The sequence below is a fragment of the Oreochromis aureus genome, linkage group 22 (genome assembly GCF_013358895.1).
Source record: "Oreochromis aureus strain Israel breed Guangdong linkage group 22, ZZ_aureus, whole genome shotgun sequence".
NCBI classification, from domain to species: domain Eukaryota; kingdom Metazoa; phylum Chordata; class Actinopteri; order Cichliformes; family Cichlidae; genus Oreochromis; species Oreochromis aureus.
This window is the reverse complement of record NC_052962.1, coordinates 15,504,742-15,524,715: the sequence shown is the minus strand read 5'-3', so window position 1 is coordinate 15,524,715 and position 19,974 is coordinate 15,504,742. Positions and strand designations below refer to the sequence as shown.

Here is a 19,974-nt window from a genome sequence, read left to right as displayed (position 1 = left end):
GATATGTATCAAGTTAAAGACGTTTCTGATAGTTTGTTTTCCAAAAAAATACTTATTCAGATACATTGTATTTGTATTCAAATTGTGATGAATTTAAACAGTTAGGACATTTTACTATAATTTACATAACAAAGTCGTAATAAAATTAATCAACTGTACACAAAAAGTATCCCTTGTCAACCTGTTCTCGTCAGTCTGAAAACCAATTGTCATTTAAAATCGCTCACTTTGACCATGAGATCAATTTATTGACTTTGAAGGACAGGTCAGAGGTCAAATGTGACACAGTATTTTAAATACCATCCTATGTTAAATCCTATGTTACTTTCTACAGCTTGACAATACACAAAACCCTTGTATGAATCATAGTTTGTAAGTTATAAGGCTTTTCGTTATAATTTCCACCAATAAATCAGTAAATAGAATTTGAAGACCTTGGCAGATATAAGCCAAATTTTAATGGATTCCCGCATGACCACACTCTATACAATTTTAACAGAATTTATTCAAAACATTTTGAGCTACTATGTTTACAGGCACATACACGCACACATATTACCAAAACCATAATCTATTTGGCAGAGGTAATGCTGGTTGGTTCAAGACTTTTGTACAATAATGTAGATGAGTCAGAAATTTAACCGAATGCTGGTTTTGTCAGTGGTTAGCAATGCTGCCTGGCACCAAGCAGTTTCCTGGTTCAAAGTTTGCATGTTGTCCCTGCGAGGGTTTCCTGGCTTGCTCCCACAGTCCCAGACACATGTTCCGCTTATTGGCTATTCAAAACTGGCCATGGATGCGAGGTAGATAAAGCACTGTATGAAAGTGAAAAACATATGACTTGTAGTCTAAAGTGCTTTGAGTGGTGAGTAAGAGAGAAAAGCACTGTATAAATCCAAATGCATTGCATTACTGCCTGTCCTTTAGTGAATTCATGGCTGCACAACCAGTTATAATAACTGCAGTTTGGAAACATTGTGTTACATCTTATACCTTTATTAACACCATAGAGAAAATATCTTGCGGTCTGTTGATTACTTGCTGGTGCTATTTAAGAATCTCTGGATTGTTTAGTCATTGCCAGGAGTATTCATCGGAAAAATAATGGAAAGATCTGAAGATAAAGGCAACAGGAATTAGGCTATTTTAAGATCTGACATGTAGCAGTGTTGTACATTAAGGTCAACCATTTCAAAGCCAAAGTGCAAAGTTACCATGGTTAGGTGCAGTTCTAGGTTCATGTGCGTCTATCTGCATTCTTTTGTTTATATGCCTGTTACAGAAATAACACGAAAAAGAAACACATTAAATAGAAAGAAAAATGGCCGAGAACTGTTGGATTCCTTTCTGCATTCCTGGACGTTCTCATAGCGTCACTAATCACAGGTGAAGCTAAGTTGAGTTTCTCGCTGCTGTACTCATAGTTCCAAAAACATTGACTGAAAACATCCCAGGAATGCAAACTGTTTAATTAAAAAGATACAATGCAAATCCTAACTCCACCCAAAGTAACCAGAACAGACAACTGTTACTATTTATGTTGGTCCAGTTCTTAGTGGTATTTGACCTCTATAGTCTTTAAGCTGTGATTCAGAATTTATCACTGAGGTGGCCTGTGGTTTTAGGGTTCAGAGGGGTTCATGTTGTCTGCAGGCAGACCTCTGTTTACATCATTACTATCCTTAGATACAGTAACCACTCACTTCCTCTGCTGGTTTTTCTCATTTTTTCTATCTGACTCTACCAGTCTAACTGGCTGCCTTCCTGCTCTCTTTCCCATGGCTAGCACACCTTGGTTCAACCAGTTGTTCAGTACTCAAAAAAGATTTTCAGGTTTATCAAATCTCACTCATACGCATAAGGTGTGATGCAAATGCACTGGCGTCATTGCGTATGGAAACACAAGCGTAGGCAGGCACACGTAAGTCGAACTGTGTGTGCATGTGAGTCAATGTAATTGTTTATTTATGGGCTTGTAACCTAATGATAAACTCATTGTGTCTTAATCTGTCATAACCTACTAAAGAGTCATTGCATCTATATATAGGTTTAGGACGTTATACTATGTTGCTGATGATATATGACTTCCTGCCAGTGGAAAAAGTAAAAGAGCACTCAAATTCAAGTACCAAGTGTACACATTTACTAGATTAAACTCCATTTAGATAGACATAAAGTAATTTAAAAATGTTTTTTATACTTGACAGAGCACAAATATATGATAATTATTGGTATTTTAAAACATTACCTACCTAAAGTGACTAAAAGTGTTCATTTCCTCTGCATGGCTGCTGCATACTTGTGACTGTGTGGCTGTCAAAGTGAGAAAAAAGTGTTGATTCATTATGTTTCTAATGGCACACAGTCAAACCACACAGAAACAGATACAGATGGAGGGAACACCTGCAATACAGGTCATTGTTTCAGTGTGTTGCAACTCCAAGTTTTCTACTCACATTCTCCACATGCTTTACTGTTTCAAGGGACAAATGCTCTTCTTCTGTATTTTCACCCTGAATAATCAGTTCAGTGTTCTCGGCATTGGAGGCTAATCTTTATTTTGCAGATCTCCCTCTCAAAACCATTGCATGGGTGCTTTCTTTATCTGGTGGGGCTGAAGTTAAATATCAACTCTCAGCAAGGCTGCCTGCAGCATTAGGGGAGAGGAGAACAGATGAAGAGATATAGGAGAGAAAGCTGGAAGAAAAGACTGGGAGGAGATATTATCTAATAGCATAATGTGATGCAGTTCTAAGTTGAAATACGGCACATATGGCAAAAATTACATGTCAGCTTCACAAATGTGAGAAATGGCTTCACGAAAGCAACTGGAATGCCAAAACATGACACTTGAAGGCATCATGTTTCTGTTTTAAAGGCCAGTTCATTATCAATCAGTTTATTTAAGACCAAAATGTTTACGTGCAAGGTTGCAAAAAAAAAAAAAAAAAAAAAAAATCGTATGTGAAAATGCATAAATGAGGGCCGGTTAAGGATTCTTGCTGACCTCTGAGCACAGGAACAATAAAGTACAAACACAACCAGCTTTCTGTGCGCACCGGAAAGAGGAAATAACTCTGGAGAGTTTCGGCCCAGACGGGAGGAGAGGAGGAGAGGGAGTCTCCCAGTTATGCAGGACACTGACTGAAACAGAAAGAGAGAGACAAAGAGAAACTGCAAACAGTTTCCCGTTGCCATAGCAACAACTTTCACCCGTGTTTTGGAGGAGGGAGATAGAAAGGATTCCCTGATATTCTTTCTATCTCAGTTTCTGTGTTTCTCAGCTCAGATTGGGTATTCCCTGTTGGCACCAAGCCACACAGAAACCATTTAGGCTGGGATTCCATGGTCAGAGAAACTGCTTTCATAAGCGCAGCAAAGAGGTGATGCAATTTCCCTAATTAACAAGGGTTAAAAGGCAATTGAATCTTGGTGTTCACACTGAAAATAGAATAGAAAAATAAAATCATTTAATTTACATTTGTAATATCTATCCATCTGTGTATCTATTTATCTATCTACCTATCTGCATATCAGCCTAATGTTCCTTTACCACTGGGACCACTTTGGACTTTACCTTCCCCTTCTCCTCCAGTTGTTATTCCAGCCTTTGATACTTCATCTATCACAACTACTGTCTTCTGCTTCTTGTCAACAACCACTAAGTCTGGCTGGTTGGCCACCATCTTTGGTGGTGTCTCCCATTGGGATTTGAAAGACTTCTAGTCTACATGCCTCACAGATGTTCCCGTACACTGTCCCGGCCTCTTGAGTGTCCCAGCTTGCATCTTGCATCCTGCTGATATGTGCTGGACGGAGCACCTGTGCACAGTCTTGAGTGCAAAAATTGCAGGCCCTAATTGCCTCAGTTAAGTTCAATGTTCATGACTCCACTATAAGAAAGAGACTGGGCTAAAATGGCCCCCATGGCAGAGTTCCAAGACGATTAACCACTGCTGAGCAAAAGGAACACAAAGGTTCATCTCAGTTTTGCTAGAAAACATCTTGATGACTCCCAAGAAAATACTCTGGGAAAATATTCTGACGATACAAAAGTTGAACTTTTTGGAAGGTTTAAGTCCTGTTGCATCTGGCGTAAAAGTAACACAGCATTTCAGAAAAGGAAAATCATACCAACAGTAAAATGTGGTAGTGGTAGTGTGATGTTCTGGGGCTGTTTTGCTGCCTTAGGACCTACAAGACTTGCTTTTGTAAATGGAACCATGAATTCTGCTGTCTACCAAAACATCCTGAGGGAGAATGTCCAGACATGTGTTTATGACCTCAAGCTGAAGCGCATTTGGGTTCTGCAGCAGGACAGCGATCCAAAACACACCAGCAAGTCCACCTCTGAATAGCTTAAGAAAAACAAAATGAAGACTTTGGAGTGGCAAAGTCCTGACCTAAATCCGACTGGGATGCTGTGCCATGACCTTAAAACGGCGGTTCATGCTAGAAAACCCTCCAATGTGGCTACAACAATTCTGCAAAGAAGAGTGGGCCAAAATTCCTCCACAGTACTGTAAAAGACTCGAGGTGAGCTATTGCAAATGCTTGATTGCAGTTGTTACTGCTAAGGGTGGTCCAACTGGTTATTAGGGTTAGGGGCCAATCACTTCTTTTTAAAGGGCGATGTAGGTTAGAATTTTTTTCCCCCTTAATAACAAACACTTTCAGTTGGAAACCTCATTTTATGTTTACTTCTTATCTTTCTCTAATATTTAAATTTGTTTGATGATCTGAAACATCATCAAACAAGGTTCAAAACGCCTTTATTTGTATATATATATATATGTATATATATACATGTATATAACAGGTTAAGTCAAAGGCTGAGCCTCTAATGAATAATAATAAAATAATAATAAAACTATAACATTATAACACATAGAGCCTTACTGACAGACTCCAGAGACAAAGTACAATGCAGGGACAGACAAATGTATCCGGAAGGAACACACGAGAGTGTGGATGAAACTGAATGAAGCTGGCGCAGAGCCAAACTGTACCGATTAAAATAAATTTACAGCAGCACTAGCGCACATTTAGAGCAGTAAAATGATGTCAAGAGACACCTGAATTGTAATGATTTTTAACCCGGGCTATAACTTGCATAGTTCACATTTCTGTATAACTGCATCTCTCATATTTCTGTATAGTTCTTTATTTCATATTCTGTATAGTTTTTTTCCATATTTATATCCTGTTCATAGCCTGTACATAGCTTGTACTCACTACAGCCTGTACATACTTATAGTTATAGCATATTCATAACATACTTCATACCGTGTACATTATAACATACCCATTTCTGTAATTTACTTACATATCTATATTATTGCTAATATATATTGTAATATATCTATATCATGGCTAAAGCACTTCTGGATGGATGCAAACTGCATTTCGTTGCCCTGTACCTGTGCATGTGCAATGACAAAGTTGAATTCTATTCTATTCTATTCTATTCTATTCTATTCTAATTTAAATCCATGCAGCTGAACTGAACGCTACCGAGCAGCAATCCAGCCACGACGGGTATTAATTGCGCTATTAACTCGCTGAATAAACGTTTCACTACCTCATTCTTCTCCTTTGCACGACAAGCCAGAGCCTAAAAAACAGGACGTCCAAACACTGAAACGTAATTTGGCTCTCTGGCTTAGGGTTGGGCCGCTTTGACAAAGGAATCTTTTTTTCTTTTCTTTTTTTTTGTCACCGGGGAGGCTGCACGATCCCGTGGGGGTATGTTGCCGTGCAACGACACGCCCCGCCTACCATCCCAATGTATTCACCTGAACCGTGTTCACGTGACAAGCGCAAAGCGTCCAGTCCAATCAGGATGGAGGACAGGTGTTTCTTCATCAAAGTTTCGGAGGCGGAAACCTACTGGTTTAGTGTAAGCCGCTCCTTATTAGTCTGTCACTTCATTTGTTTTCTTTTATCAAGAACTGCTGAGGAGTAGAGCGAAGTTATTTGATAAGAGCAACAAAAAAGAAATAAAAGGTTTTGTTGCTGGGAAATGTAAGGAGACAGAGTACTTGGCTCGTGCGTAAGATGGATACGTCTACGAACCTTTGAAGGACTGTTGTCACTGCTGTTCCAGGTGTTGCACCAGTAAAGAAGAGGGCACCGAATGCTGTGGATAGATAGCTCGTCACGATTAAAAGCCCGACGCTGACACTTTTATTAGGGTCGTTTTAACTGTCCACACCACCTCTTGCAACACAGGTAGGATAAGTGTTTCTGAGTCCTTTTTGCGTATTGTTCGCCTGTGAATCTCGGCTTGGGTTTGCACTTCTATTCTCAGACTCATTAAACCAGTTTTACAGCGACGCTAAATATGGTTACATTGGTTACTCATAGGATTAGTTGGCAAGACACCTCTCACCCATCAGAAATTAACAGAAATTACACTTGTAGTGATTATGAGAGTGAATATAATGCTGTAGAACAGCATGACTACTAAACCAGCTACATATATATATATATATATATATATATATATATATATATATATATATATATATATATATATATGTATGTATGTATGATAAAAATATGACAATTGGATTATATTAAAAGACAAATACTGTAAAAGATGATAAGATCTTAAAATCTTAAAAATTATTGATGGGTTGTGTTCCTCTTTACAGGTCACTGCATCCCTTTAGTCAAAGATGACAGAGAGGGCCCCGTGGTGGAAGGCATTCCTGCCAAAGAAAAAGACCTCCAAGGATCCAGCCTTTGATGCGGACTTTGACCCTTGGGCAAAAGCCTCTCCTGCAGCCCCCAAGACCCCCCAGCCGGTGTCCAACAACAGCTCCAGCCTGCTCAGCGATGAAACCTTCGACGACTCCCGACTAGACTCGGTCTTCAATGAGCAGACTTGTCGCAGGAACATGAAGATATCGCGCTCAGGCCGATTCAAAGAAAAGAAGAAGATCCGTTCAACTCTTCCAATAGAGGAGAAAGAGAAATAGAACGTGACGTCTGGGAGAGAGGACGCACGGTGACAGCAAGGAGTAAAAAGCCGGGCGATCAAAGACTGCTTTACAGAGATGCTTGAAGAAGGAGGAGAAGGAGAGATCAAGGTCTATGAAGATGTTTCACTCTCATGAAGCATGCCAGGAATTTTTCCTTTTTCTTTTTTTATATGTTGGTGATGATGAAGATGATGAGCATTCAAATTTTAGCCCAATACTGGAAAAAAGGATGATTTTGGACATTTGTTGATGGACTTTCCCAGAAAGCCAAGAAAACAGTGTCAGCAATATTCCACTTAGAAAACTCAAAACAGGAGGTACAGCCTTGAAAGAGTGAGCACTTAAGAGGCCAGTGTAATTATTATCCTGTACTATCACTTTAAAATGCACAAGCCTCGAATGCCCTTTCTACTTTCAGCGCTCCCTATGTGTTTCAGGAAGAAACTGCTCATAAAATGTTTACAATTTTTCTGTAATAGGAATAATAGAAAATAATATGTAATAATATAAACCTAACAATGAAGGATATGTGTAACGATAATTTTACAGTGCTTTTTATAAGGGCTATAAGGGTGTTTATGAAGGTGTAAATGCTTCCATTATGTATGTGTGTGTGAACAAAACAGAGAGAGAAAAAATGGTTTGTTAGCAGCTCTTAGTCAGATGCACAAAACTTGTCAGCAAAATGCGTAAAATATTTCAATGAAGGATTCAAATTGACATATTGCACATTAGCAAAGCCGCCGCTGCTGAAATATCCAGGCAGATGAGATGAGGACAAGGAAGTGATGTCATTTTCTTTTTAAGACTTCTCTGCTTTTGGATGGCCTCTGAATAGTTTTACATGAAGGCAAAATATGAGAAATAAATCTGACATCTGCTACAGCTGATTGGTGTGTGTTTGTGTGCTTCACGGATCCCCATTTGTTGATGGATTAACCCATGCAGTGCAAAGTTTGCTTCTTCGTCCCCATTAAAAACAACTTTAACACAGAAAAGCCCATCAACAACAACAACAACAACACCAAATAAGGAAATACATAAGAAAATCTGAAGATCGAGTAAAGCAAAAAACACCCCACCTTAAAACATGTCAATACATTTGGCAGCTGTGTTGAGAGTGACAACCTCGTGTGTTCTCATCACAATGTCTAAAAAAAGCACTCACAAGGAATTACAGCTAATTAAATAAAGCAGGTAGTACATGTTAAGCCCAGGTGTGAATCAAAGGGAGGAGTATGCCAGTGTCGTGGCATTCTTCTGTCACTGTTTAAGGTGTGTATCCGTGTGTGTGCACAGTGCATGTCAAAGGTTATAATTGATATACCTTTTACAATGAAATCGGGTTTATTGTCGGCTGTCTCACAGCTGCTCTGTATATAATGCAACAGTTAAACGTGTAAGTGTGAAGTTGAGCGTGCACAAATGAATAAGACCGACTTGTAATGCCACATCTTCAACACAAGGGGCAATAATGTACCGCCAGTAGACTGTCATATAGCAACAAACTGCAATGAACAGGAGGAAGATATACTTAGAAAAAACAAATTGTAGTTTTGTAAGGGACAGAGAATTTACTTAAGACATCTTTACCGCGCAGTCAGAACCCACAGTTGTGGATACACAATGGTTATCTCCTTCCACTGGTGTAACTCAATAAGAGGGAAAGTTTGTTGGCTCCAGCACGGACGAAGCCAACGACACTGATCCTGTCTCTCTCTCTCTCCCTGTCTCTCTCTGTCGTTGACTGTGGAGCAGTGAGGTGTGGCTTTGCTCTGTGCGCCTCCGGCGCTGCGCTCCCAAGAGAATAAATCGAAAACAGCCAGGGCTGTTGTGCTGCAGTGTCGTCAGCGTCTCCGCTATAGACTCAAAAATTAAGCAAAATAAAGTTTGTGGAACTTTTTAAGATATCTGCAAGAGCACCACAGAGTTCTGCCGCCGACAACCCAGGCATGTGATAAGAAGTGTCCTCATTTGACTAAATATAACCTGGAAACTTTCTCACAAGTGTCCCGCTATGAAGAGGGCACTGCGCTAACGGACCACACTGAAGTTCTCTCTGCAAACAGGTGAAGTTCTGACATTTTCTGAAGGTAGGGCGATTTCTTAACGAGGGCACTTTTGCATGTAACGGTTTGATGTTTTTATTCTCACAGAAGTTTGTAATGAATCTTTAAAAATGCAGGTCCAAATAGAAATGTTTATAGCAGATGAATTGGATTTCTTCGAGCTCCCTGCACAGGCATGGAGCATCAAGTGTACCCACCGTATTTTTAATGTCCTTTCAGATACATTTTGCATTACAAAAATGTATTGGAAGTTTTATGGGCAATAAATAAATATATATTAAAATAAAGAAATAATAAAAATAAAACAATGAATGAATAATATAAAAACATAAATAAATAAAACATATATGGACATTACTTAAAACCACTGTGTTGTGCTAACGCTGGCTGTTATTCTTGGGCTGGGTTTGCAAAATCAGCCATTCTTTGTGAAGACTTATCACAAATTGGTTGGGATTTTTGTAAAGATTATAAAATATGGAAATAAAGTCCTGGAAAATAAAAAGTGTGATCCCTCTTATTTTGGCTGCAGCAGCTGTCATATCAGATCTTCTTTCTGGGGAAGATTAAGCTCATACTTGAGGTACAAAGAAAAGCAACAACTGCTGTGAGAGGTGTACTCACATCACTTACTTCCCCACCTGTTCTGGAAGACCTCAGCTGACCGGTGTCCAGCTTCCCCCCTTTAGAGAGCTAAACTGGCAGTGTCACTGAGGCTGCTTGACACAGTTATGAAGATAGAAATAGCAACAGAGGACAGCCTGCCAGTTGCAAAGAGGGAAAGCATGAACTGCACACAGACAGAAAACCAGTAGCGTGATTCAGATCCTTTACTTCCATTACAAAAACATACTCAAGTAAAGGTATTTGCTAGCCACAAAATTACTTAATTAAAAGCACTTATTGTGCCGTAAAATGTTTCATGGCAGTGCTTTTAATATCTCTTTTCTTTGGATAACTTAAGCATTTTATGGCATTAAAGGTTTACAGTTCAGGTAATTTCAGTATACTTCCTGTGCTGCTTAGTTGTTTAATCCACAACAAAGAATCATATTGTGAGGTCATCATATGTTTACATGTTTGAAAACTATTTCCAACAAGTGAAACTCTCCTGATCTCGGAAAACAGTTGTGTTTTCAGCTTCTCCTGTCTAATACAACAGGGCTTTAAATGGAATAAGTAAGCAAATTTCCCCAATCCAAAAACACCCAGTCCCTCAGTTTCTTTAATTAATTAACCCATTTGGAGATCAATTGATTGAAAGTGTATGGGAACTTGTAACTGAATAAAACCTAAATCATCAAATAAATTAAACAAGTTTAAATTTGGACTGAAATAGTGTACTTGAGTAATTGTGCTTAGTTCTCTTCCCCCAATGCAGACGACAAGAGAGATGCGTTCAACAAAAACAGGTTCTGTTGTGTGCTTTATTAAATTGCTAAAGAGGAGCATGTGCAAATTCCACAGACTGAGGTTGGTGCACAAACCTCTGGCTGTTTTCAGCCCGTCAGCCGAGGAAGACAGCTTATCAAAAATGCATGATGTCAAGATGGTGGGTGGACATGTCAGCGACTGTCACTGTGGACCATTTACTAGCTGTAGAAGCTGAAACATGTGACATGACTCTGGACACAAGCTGTTTCTGGAAAGCTGTTGTAGTGGACATTTAGCGGGGCTTTGATTACTGAACCAGTAGCTCTTAAAAGCTTCCTTTGCACAGTTACACACTCAGTACACCCTGAAACATAAAAGAATAGAACGGTGTGTTGGGACACTGTTGTTGTTTCCTCTGGACTTTCCTTAATTTCTTTTCCATGAAGTTCCATGCAGTTACTGCAGTAAATGCCTTTGGACACTGACTCGAATAAAGGGTAGGGGTCCATTACTGTTCACACAACACTCTCCATTGTTCTAGCCTGAAGTAATCTGCCCTGGGGCATTGTGGGAAGAAGAGGAGATGTGTCAGATTTCTCTGGAGAGGATGGAGCGCTTTGCTGTTTCCTGTTTTGTGCTGTATGGTGGTGAAAGCTCTTCCTGTTCAGGGGAAGAGGGTGACAGGTCATTGAATGCACCGAGTACACAGTAGCTTCTTCTGACGTGGAGCGAATAAAAAACCTCGAAGCACTGCACACAGGGTTTCCTGCAATAGAGTGCGCTTTGTCTTCTCCAGGTATTTGAGGCCGAGGCATGCCGGTTCCCCCACCTCCCCCTCCACCTCCGCCAGCAGCCCCACCACCCCCACCGCCACCCAGTGCTGCCCTGCCACAGGTATAAGATTCTTCCAGCAACTCTCTTATGCAATTGTAAACACTCACTGTGTCCTTCTTGCTGATCATCGACCATCTGGAGCTCATTTGCATTATTGATTGAGCTAGTGTACACACACACACACACTGACTTAGACACACACAACCTAGACAGCAGACTGTCAGTGGCAAAACAGTGTTATGTTACCACAGCAGGCTCATAGTGTCCTCTTGTCAAATGAGCTGCTACAGCCAGCGAACAGGGCAAAGACATGGCTCAGTAGATTCTGGATACAGCAGTAACGTCTATCTGCATGAACAAAAAAGTGATCCTCTCCACTCTTACTTCTTTTTTGTTTTCACACTTTCTTCATCTTCTCACACCTCAGTAGTTTTGCATAATGGTCTCACCTCGGCTGCATAGTAAGAGTTCGGCTCATTAGTGCTCAAAGTTTCAGTTTTTATGAACTGCATATCTTCTCCTGTGAGAAAATTGTGATAAAAAAAAAGTCCAAGGTGATGTGTTCAAATTTCAAAGTTCTGTTTTTCTTCAGTGTCCATTAGATCCTCCCAAGCTCCAGTTTAGCGGAGGAGGAGGTGGTGGAAGGAATGCCCTGCTGGCAGACATCCAGAAAGGAACCAAGCTCAAGAAAGTCACGCAGGTCAACGACCGCAGCGCCCCTGTCGTCAATAGTAGGTCCCACAACATTACCATCCTATAGCCTGCACATATACAGACACATTCAGTGTGTTTTCTCTAAATGTTACTTCCTTACATCACAGTAGCGCCGACTTGGCCACTCTCATAGGTGAATGGGTGCTTCATATAGTGTGTGTCTGTAGTTTGAAATATGCCAGTGTGATGTGTTATCGTGAAACACTCGACATATTAAAGTGAAGGACAAAGAAGGGGAGAAGACTGGGGGATGTTTGGTGTCTTTGTGCTATATTTGAACTCACAAAGGCCAGTGCACGCTTCAGGAAGGAATGCCCTATAGCTGATTAAGACGCAGGAAGAACAGAGAGACGCTACTATATACACTGACACAATAGAAAAGGCAAAACTCTGTGCACTGTCACTGCTCAACACACCCCGTGCAATATCACTAAAGACTGTGAAACAGATATGCGTGTGTGTTGTGTGTGTATTTGAACCTTTTTCCATCTAATTTAAGTTCTCATATTTTTTATGTTTATGTGTATAGATGAAGACAAAATCATTAGGAACCTGTGAAAATTTCATTTTCCAAGTCCTTTTAAACAGAGCAAGGGATTTTTAACACAGCTTTTCTAAACATTGTAGTTTTATTTTTTTGGATGCTTATCTTATTTGACTTTGCACAAAAAATAGTTTCACAAAAAGAAAAACTACCAGGGTCTTCAGTTCAACCCACATATTATCAGTAGATTTCAAGTCAGTCAGTAATGTTGACTTTGGTCTTCTGGAGGTAGTTCCTCCAGGTTTGCTACTGACTGCTTGAGGTTTTCCACAAGATCTTCACATATTCTTATTTCTTCATGATTCCTTCCACCTTGGTGAGATTCCTAGATGCACTGAAGGGTCACGACAACATAATACTCACACCACAGTGTTTCACTTTTGGAACCCTGTTCTTTAGGTTGTACCTCTCTCCCTTCTTCTCCAAACATAAGCAGAGTAAGCAGAGCTCTGGTTTAATCTCATCTGACTAAAGGACATGTTTCCAGTTTGCAAAATCTTTCTCCAGGTTGTACTTGGCCTACTTCAGTCTGGCTTGAAGGTGTTTCTTTAGCAAAAGTTGGGTTTTTCTTGTTCTGCAACCTCAGACTCCGTTCCTGTGCAGGATTCTGGTGATTATCTTCCTTGAGACTACAGTTTCTGACAGTTTCTGACTACAGTCATTCATCAGTGTCGGATTCTTTGAGATCTTTTGTCTTTTACCTTTGACAGGCTTGTTGTGAACTGTGCGGCTCTCTTTGAAGTTTTAAATGATACATATCACTCACTGGATTTCTTGACACTGGGAAAGGTGGTGATAACTTTGTATATTCATGTCCTGTTTTGTGAGCATCAGCAATTCTTTCTTAAGTCTAAACTGATTTGTCTTTGGTTTTGGCACGATGCTTTAATCAAGTGACAGCTCAGCCCCTCACTGAAGTTGTTTCTCTGCGTGTCAATTGGAAGCTTCAGTTTTAACTTGATTTTTAAAAGCTTTGAGCATTACAAAGTTAAAGCACATCAATGTACAGCAGTGGTTTGTGCTATGGTTCAATTAAGAGGTCATTTTCTCAGGGGGCTAATAATATTGGGAGGTTAGGTAAGTGTGGTGGTGCAAAACATTAAAATAACAGGCAAAGTTCTCCTGTGTGGTTTTGAGTTATTCTTCATTGTGTCACAACATTAATTCAGTCTTCTCAAGTAGGGCTGTTCGATATAACGATATATATCGGATGACGATAGAAAAACGTCTATCGTTTCATTTTACGCTATCGTTTGTTTCGTGGTGTCGCAAAATAAACTGTTTACGGCAATATTTTTTCATCATTTTGATGGTCACTGTAGTGGCTATATTAATTTCTTAAAGTTCTCTCTTTCTCTTATATTTAATATAACCACACTACGGACGGACAAGTGCTTGTTTTTATGCGTTTTCGTTAGCAACAACGACGGTAAAACCACCGCGTGTCCGCTTGTTTATTTTCCACATAAATCTTTCACAATAAAGCTCAAGATCCTGTTGAGGCTTTTCAAAATAAAACGAGTCACGTGAAAGATGCAGAGTATTAACGGATGAGAAGCAAAAAAGAGCCGCCAGGTGCTAAAAAATAAACCTTAGACTCAAACGTTAGAACAGACTTTTCTCCGCAGCACGCTGTGTAATAAATACTCACAAAGAAAACGGCAGCCGTTACAACTTACGTCTAAAAATGTATAGTTCCATGCATCAGTTAAAACACTCGACTCCAGGTACACGACGCCCAGCTGGAAACACTTCACGCAAGTCGAGATGCCCGAGATTCACAGAATTTACAGGAAATGTTACATTTTTGTAATTTATATCGTTATATCGACGATAGATGTCTTAATATCGGGATATGAGATTTTGGTCATATCGCACAGCCCTATTCTCAAGTTTGTCCAAAATGTATTTATTAACCTTTGATGCCTTTGCACTGCTGTTATTTCATTACTAACATGTGCATATGGCGTTCCCCAGATTCCAAGGCTAGCACAGGAGATTTATCTGGAAATGCTGGCGCTTCTCAAGCCTCATCGGGTGGCATGGCACCCGTGGGGCCATCTTTGAGTGGGCTATTTGCTGGAGGGTTCCCCACTCTCAGGCCTACAGGACAAAGAGACCTAGCAGGCAAAACCAGAGGTTAGTGCAAAATGTCATATTCTTATGCATAGATATATTTATGATTTGTCAGTAGTCAAAATAACATTTTTTTCCCTTTCAAATGGCTCCTCTTGTGCGTGTTTGTTCTGTTTAAGTGTCTCGATCGAGCTCATCAGTCTCTCTGAAGCCTCTGTGGAACCCTCCTTCATCGGCCGACTCCAGCAGCCTCGCTGAACCCGACAGGAAAGCAGAGATCCAAACCTCCGTCCACCGCCTACTCGCCCCCTCAGCCTCTGCTCCTCCCTCCCCCTCTCACAGCAGCTTGCACCCGCCGCCTTTCCCTCCTTCCACTCCCCTTCCACCTGCCCCTCCCTCTGCTCCTCCCCCACCTCCCCCGCCTCAGGCCTTCCAGGACCGGCCAGGTAACAAGCCTCCCCCTCTCCCCTCCTGCCCTCCGCCTCCGCCTCCATCCCAGGCTACAAAGCCCATGTGGCTCCCCATCCAGCACTCGCAACACTCATCTGTCTCCCTGCCCTCTCCTCCTCCTCCTCCTCCTCCACCACCGCCACCAACTGTCCAGCCTCTGTCAGCTGTCCCAGGGGACCGTTCTTCGGGGTGCTTCTACTCTCCACCTTCATCTGCAGTCTACTCTGAAACTTCAAGGTTCCCTGTTCTTCGGGACAGCCCCCTGGGACCGCCTCCCCCACCTCCACCTCCCCCTCTGCCCCTTTCCATTACTCCAAGCTGCCCGTCCACCCTACCTCCACCACCACCCATGGTGGCTCCAGTGCCTTCCCCAGCAATGCGCTCTCTGCCTCCCTCATACCCTTGCAACGCTCCCACTCGACGGCCACCAGCTATACCCAGGAGTGCAGGTAGGTGGACAACAGGATGTAAAAATGCTTCTTTAATGCGACTCGTGTTTATAAATATAAACCTGTTGCCTATTACTTGTTTTTTTCATAATTGACACGAATAAAGTCTGTATGGAAGATAAAAAGTTTAAACCACTGCTTCATGCCTTTGGAAAATCTTTTGAATTCTGTCTTTATGCGAAAAATGATTCAGTCATGTAACTGGAGCTGACTCGATATATTAATGGCGATGATATAAAAAGAAGGAAAATTAAAAGAAAATATGACAGAAAACGATAGCTGAATTCAAAGCAATGTTTTAGAGATCACAAAACAAGTTCAGCTAAGGGCGTGGCCTAAAAAAGTTCCCAATAATAGTATGTAAAAGGTGGAGGTAGCTACTGTGACCTCACCGACTAGTTAGCGAAGGCTTGTTGTGAAGCCCCAAGCTTTCACCATTGCTATCTGCTTTTTAAAACTGGACACGATGTTTGAGGTGGAGGACCTGACTGAGAGACCAGGGGACAATATCTTATCCTAAATCATACCTAACCATACTTTACTCTAAATGCGGATTACTTAATGGTTAAGGTAATTAACTCATTAGGAAGTGTCTACTGGGATAAATCAGGTAAGCAGTGGTGTCATTTTTTGGAGAGGGACAAAGTTCAATAGAATCTGGTATCTTTTTGTATCAGAGGAGTCAAGCCCTGTTTGCCATAAGAAAGAAGGCAGGTTTAAATCCATCCATGTAGATTAGAATATCTTTATTGCCACTATTACACGCAACAAGTACAGCATAATTAGCCTCAATCTCAACAGTGCAAAGATCACTCGTATCATAAAAACTACATAAAACTGTATAAGAGATAAAAGCAAATACAAAAGTCAAAAGCAGCCTTCCTCCATTCTCCCAAATTGCACAGTCCCTTCTTGCACAAAGCACATGTGGCCATTGCAGTATTTAATGCCTGTATAGAACTGGGATAAAAGCTGTTATTCAGTCTGTTTCTGCTTGTTTTACTTGTTCAGTACGGTCTTCCTGATGGTAACAGTTCTAACAGGGTGAGATAGATCTATTATTATCCTTTTTGAGAGCATTTATATGACTGATCCCATACATAGATGCCACAGTGTAGAGTAGAAAGTTGATATTTACTAGCTGAAGAAGCTCTGTTACACAATGTTATACTTTAAGATGTTTTTTATCTTGTAAAAGAACAACCTAAAGCATGCCATGTCTGTTTAAGTATTTATAGGCAGTAAACCAGCATAAATGAAAATAGGAAAACTGGTGAGACCAGGTTTATCTTTGTGCAGAAAAATGAGTGTATATCACAGCTGGTGTGCTGATTAGGTTCTGAAATCTATCCTTCCACAGTGTTTTCTCTATTCCTCTCCAGTGTCTACAGGCCAGTCTCAAAGCTTCTCAAAAGCAATTTAATTCAGTTCAGTTCAGTTTTATTTATATAGCGCCAAATCACAACAACAGTTCCCTTCAGGCATTTTACATTGTAAGGTAAAGAGCAATACAATAATACAATAATACTGAGAAAACAGAGAAAACCTCAAAAATTAGATGAACCCTCATGAACAACTGGCAACAATGGGAAGGAAAAACTCCCTTTTAAAAGGAAGAAACCTCTGGCAGAACAGGGCTCAGGGAGGGACAGCCATCTGCCGTGAGTAGTTGGGAGTGAGGGGAGGAGGACATTACAAAGACATGCTGTGGAAGAGAGCCAGAGATTAATGATAACTAATGATTAAATGCAGACGGGTGTATAAACACATTGAGAGTGGAAAAAAAACAGGTGTTAGGTCTGCTGATCCAGCCCTAAACGCTTTATCAAAAAGGAAAGTTTTAAGCCTAATCTTAAAAGTAGAGAGGGTGTCTGTCTCCTGAATCCAAACTGAAAGCTGGTTTCACAGACGAAGGGTCTTAAAGCTGAAGGCTCTTCCGCTCCCATTCTACTTTTAAATACCAAACAAACCACAAGTAAGCCCGGAGTCTGAGAGTGAAGTGCTCTGTTGGGGTGATACGGTATTATGAGGTCTTTAAGCCAAGCCAACTTTATTTAAAAAGCACTTTAAAAACAGCGAGCACTGACCAAAGTGCTGAACGTGAACTAAAACAATAAAAACATAAATGCTAGAAATAAAATACAAGTTGAAATAACAGTAACAATATAAAAAAACAACATTAAAAAGGCAATAAAATCCAAATGAAATTAACATTCTATACTGGGTTTAAAAGCCAAACCGAAAAGGTGGGTCTTCAGACCAGATTTAAGATATGATGGGGCCTGATTATTCGAGACCTTGTAGGTGAGGAGAATAATTTTAAATCTGATTCTGGATGTAACAGGGAGCCAGTGAAGAGAAACCAGTATAGGAGAAACATCTTTCTTGTCCCTTTCAGTACTCTTGTTCAGCGGGAGGCTTTTCAGGGAGTTTTAGGACAGCCTGATAATAATGAATTACAGTAGTCCAGCCTAGAAGTTTTAAATGCATTAACTCGTTTTTCAGCGTCACTCTGAGACAGGATGTTTTTAATTTTAGAGATATTTCATAAATGGAACAAAGCAGTCCTACATATTTGTTTAATACGCGCATTGAAGGACATATCCTGGTCAAAAACAAATCCAAGATTCCTCACAGTGTTACTGGAGGCCAAGATAATGCCATTCAGAGTAAGCATCTGGTTCGACATCATATTTCTAAGTTTTTTAGGGCAGAGTACAACAACCTTAGTTTTATCTACATTTAGAAGCAGGAAGTCAGAGGTCATCCAGGTTTCTATGTCTTTAAGACATTCCTGCAGTTTAAAACTGGATTAAAAAGGCTCAACAAAAGACATTCAGACCATTACTCTATAAAAAGGGTTCACCTGGTTTAAGCTTTTTAGGAGTTCCAAAAATAATTAGACCTCACCAAATAGAGAGAATAAATAAACAACTATTATAAATATTTCTAGCAATTGTTAGCTGCGTATTTCTTCTGTATTGGAAACCATGTATAGGTTAGGAACTTGCATTTGCTACAGATAATTATTAAAGCCAGAAGTATGTTTTTGGTTTTTATTTTTATTTCCTTCTGATGTTCTCTTATTAACAGGTGTGGGTCGACTGGCTCCTCCTCCTGCTCCCCCTGCCCGTTCCCCCACCACAGAGTTGTCCACCCGCATTCCTCCTCCTCCTCCTCCACCTCCTCCCATGCCCCCATCCAGTCTCAGGAATGGACATCTTCAGAGCTTAGGTAAGATTTTAAAAGGATTTTTACTGTGCAAATGTATAACTTTTATGTAAACTTTGAAAGTTAGTTTTTGCTGCCCAGCCCGGGCAGAAGGAAATTTTTTAAAAAAGGGTAGAAACTTCTAATCTGCATCTTCTTTACTCCAGCGGATGACTTTGAATCAAAGTTCCAGTTCCACCCTGTAGAAGACTTACCCCCACCCGACGAATTTAAGCCTTTCCCACGGATCTACCCCAGCAAAGAAAACAGAGGTAGCCACAAAGCACAGTTACTACGCATCAGCTTTTCTTTTCTCAGCACCGTAGTCTCATTTGCTGAGCTCTCTGTTTTTCTTCCCCCTTGTTCTTTTACAGTGAACCCCAAACCACCAGGGATCAGGACACACCTCCGATGAGTCATGATCTCAGCACCATGACACGCAACAAAAAAGGACAAATCTCAGTATTCCTTCTCCTTCTTACGAGTCCTCACAGTCAAACTGACATTACTGCCATGGACTTGCATGGATAGAGGCTTTGTGTATGTGTGTGTGTGTTGTTGTGTTTGGTGCATTTGTGTGTGTGGTTGTGCATATGCAAGGATCAAAACAGGGACCCATCTTATTCTGACCATGTGACCTCTGACTTTTTCACGTACAGAATGTTTTGTGTGCGTGAGAGGAGGAGAAGCACTCGCCCTGCTTGTGCGCATAAGCTCCATTCAGACTCTACAAACACAGGCTAGAAGAACAGGCTCTTCCATTAATTATCGCTAACATGACTCTCGGCATAGTTTGGAATATGTTAAGCATCATTTCTGTGCACTTGTAGTTGTAAAATTTGCATTCAAGCAGGCAGTTTTTGTGACTACAGTAGCTATGACCACGTTGCTATAGACAAGCAAACATACCTCAGTCTCAGCTCTTGCCTTGGTGGCGGCAATTGGGTAACTAGGTGTACCATTTTCTTGCCCCTCATGTATTAAACAACACTAACACATGGGAGGACAGTGCCACCTGCTGGTTTTGATCTATCACCAACAAATAAACCAAAGATACTAAACAGTTTACAGATACTTTACTTAAAAAAAACCTAATAAATGTATCTGCCTTAAACAGTGGTCCTTTTTTGGGTTAAGGCTCTTGATGCATTCAAACAAGCCCAAAGCTGCAGAAACAGGGCTGTAAACCTGTGTGTGTTATCTCAAAATCCCCATTAAAATAACAGGCAAAGTTCTCCTGTGTGGTTTTGAGTTATTCTTCATTGTGT

At 40.6% G+C, this 19,974-nt stretch overlaps 1 protein-coding gene and 1 long non-coding RNA gene across 4 annotated transcripts; one reads left to right on the top strand and one right to left on the bottom strand.

The window, feature by feature from the left end:
* Positions 1-2,251: 2,251 nt before the first annotated feature.
* Positions 2,252-5,864, bottom strand: LOC120435880. Its single transcript, XR_005609990.1, has 3 exons — positions 5,582-5,864; positions 2,457-2,647; positions 2,252-2,313 (listed from the first exon to the last, which is right to left on the bottom strand). It is a non-coding gene; the product is annotated as an uncharacterized LOC120435880 (long non-coding RNA).
* Positions 5,865-8,602: 2,738 nt separating this feature from the next.
* wipf3 (WAS/WASL interacting protein family member 3) lies at positions 8,603-19,940 on the top strand. Of its 3 annotated transcripts, none has more exons than XM_039606031.1 (8): positions 8,603-9,055; positions 11,226-11,323; positions 11,856-11,994; positions 14,499-14,660; positions 14,777-15,496; positions 18,590-18,730; positions 18,874-18,978; positions 19,081-19,940. In XM_039606031.1, the coding sequence occupies exons 2-8, from the start codon at positions 11,243-11,245 to the stop codon at positions 19,119-19,121; spliced, it is 1,389 nt and encodes a 462-aa protein (XP_039461965.1). In that variant the 5' UTR covers positions 8,603-9,055; positions 11,226-11,242; the 3' UTR covers positions 19,122-19,940. The 3 variants fall into 3 exon arrangements, with proteins under 3 accessions (XP_039461965.1, XP_039461964.1, XP_039461966.1); XM_039606030.1 differs by having other exon boundaries at positions 8,604-9,079; XM_039606032.1 differs by lacking the exons at positions 8,603-9,055; positions 11,226-11,323; positions 11,856-11,994 and adding an exon at positions 14,059-14,096.
* Positions 19,941-19,974: the final 34 nt, after the last annotated feature.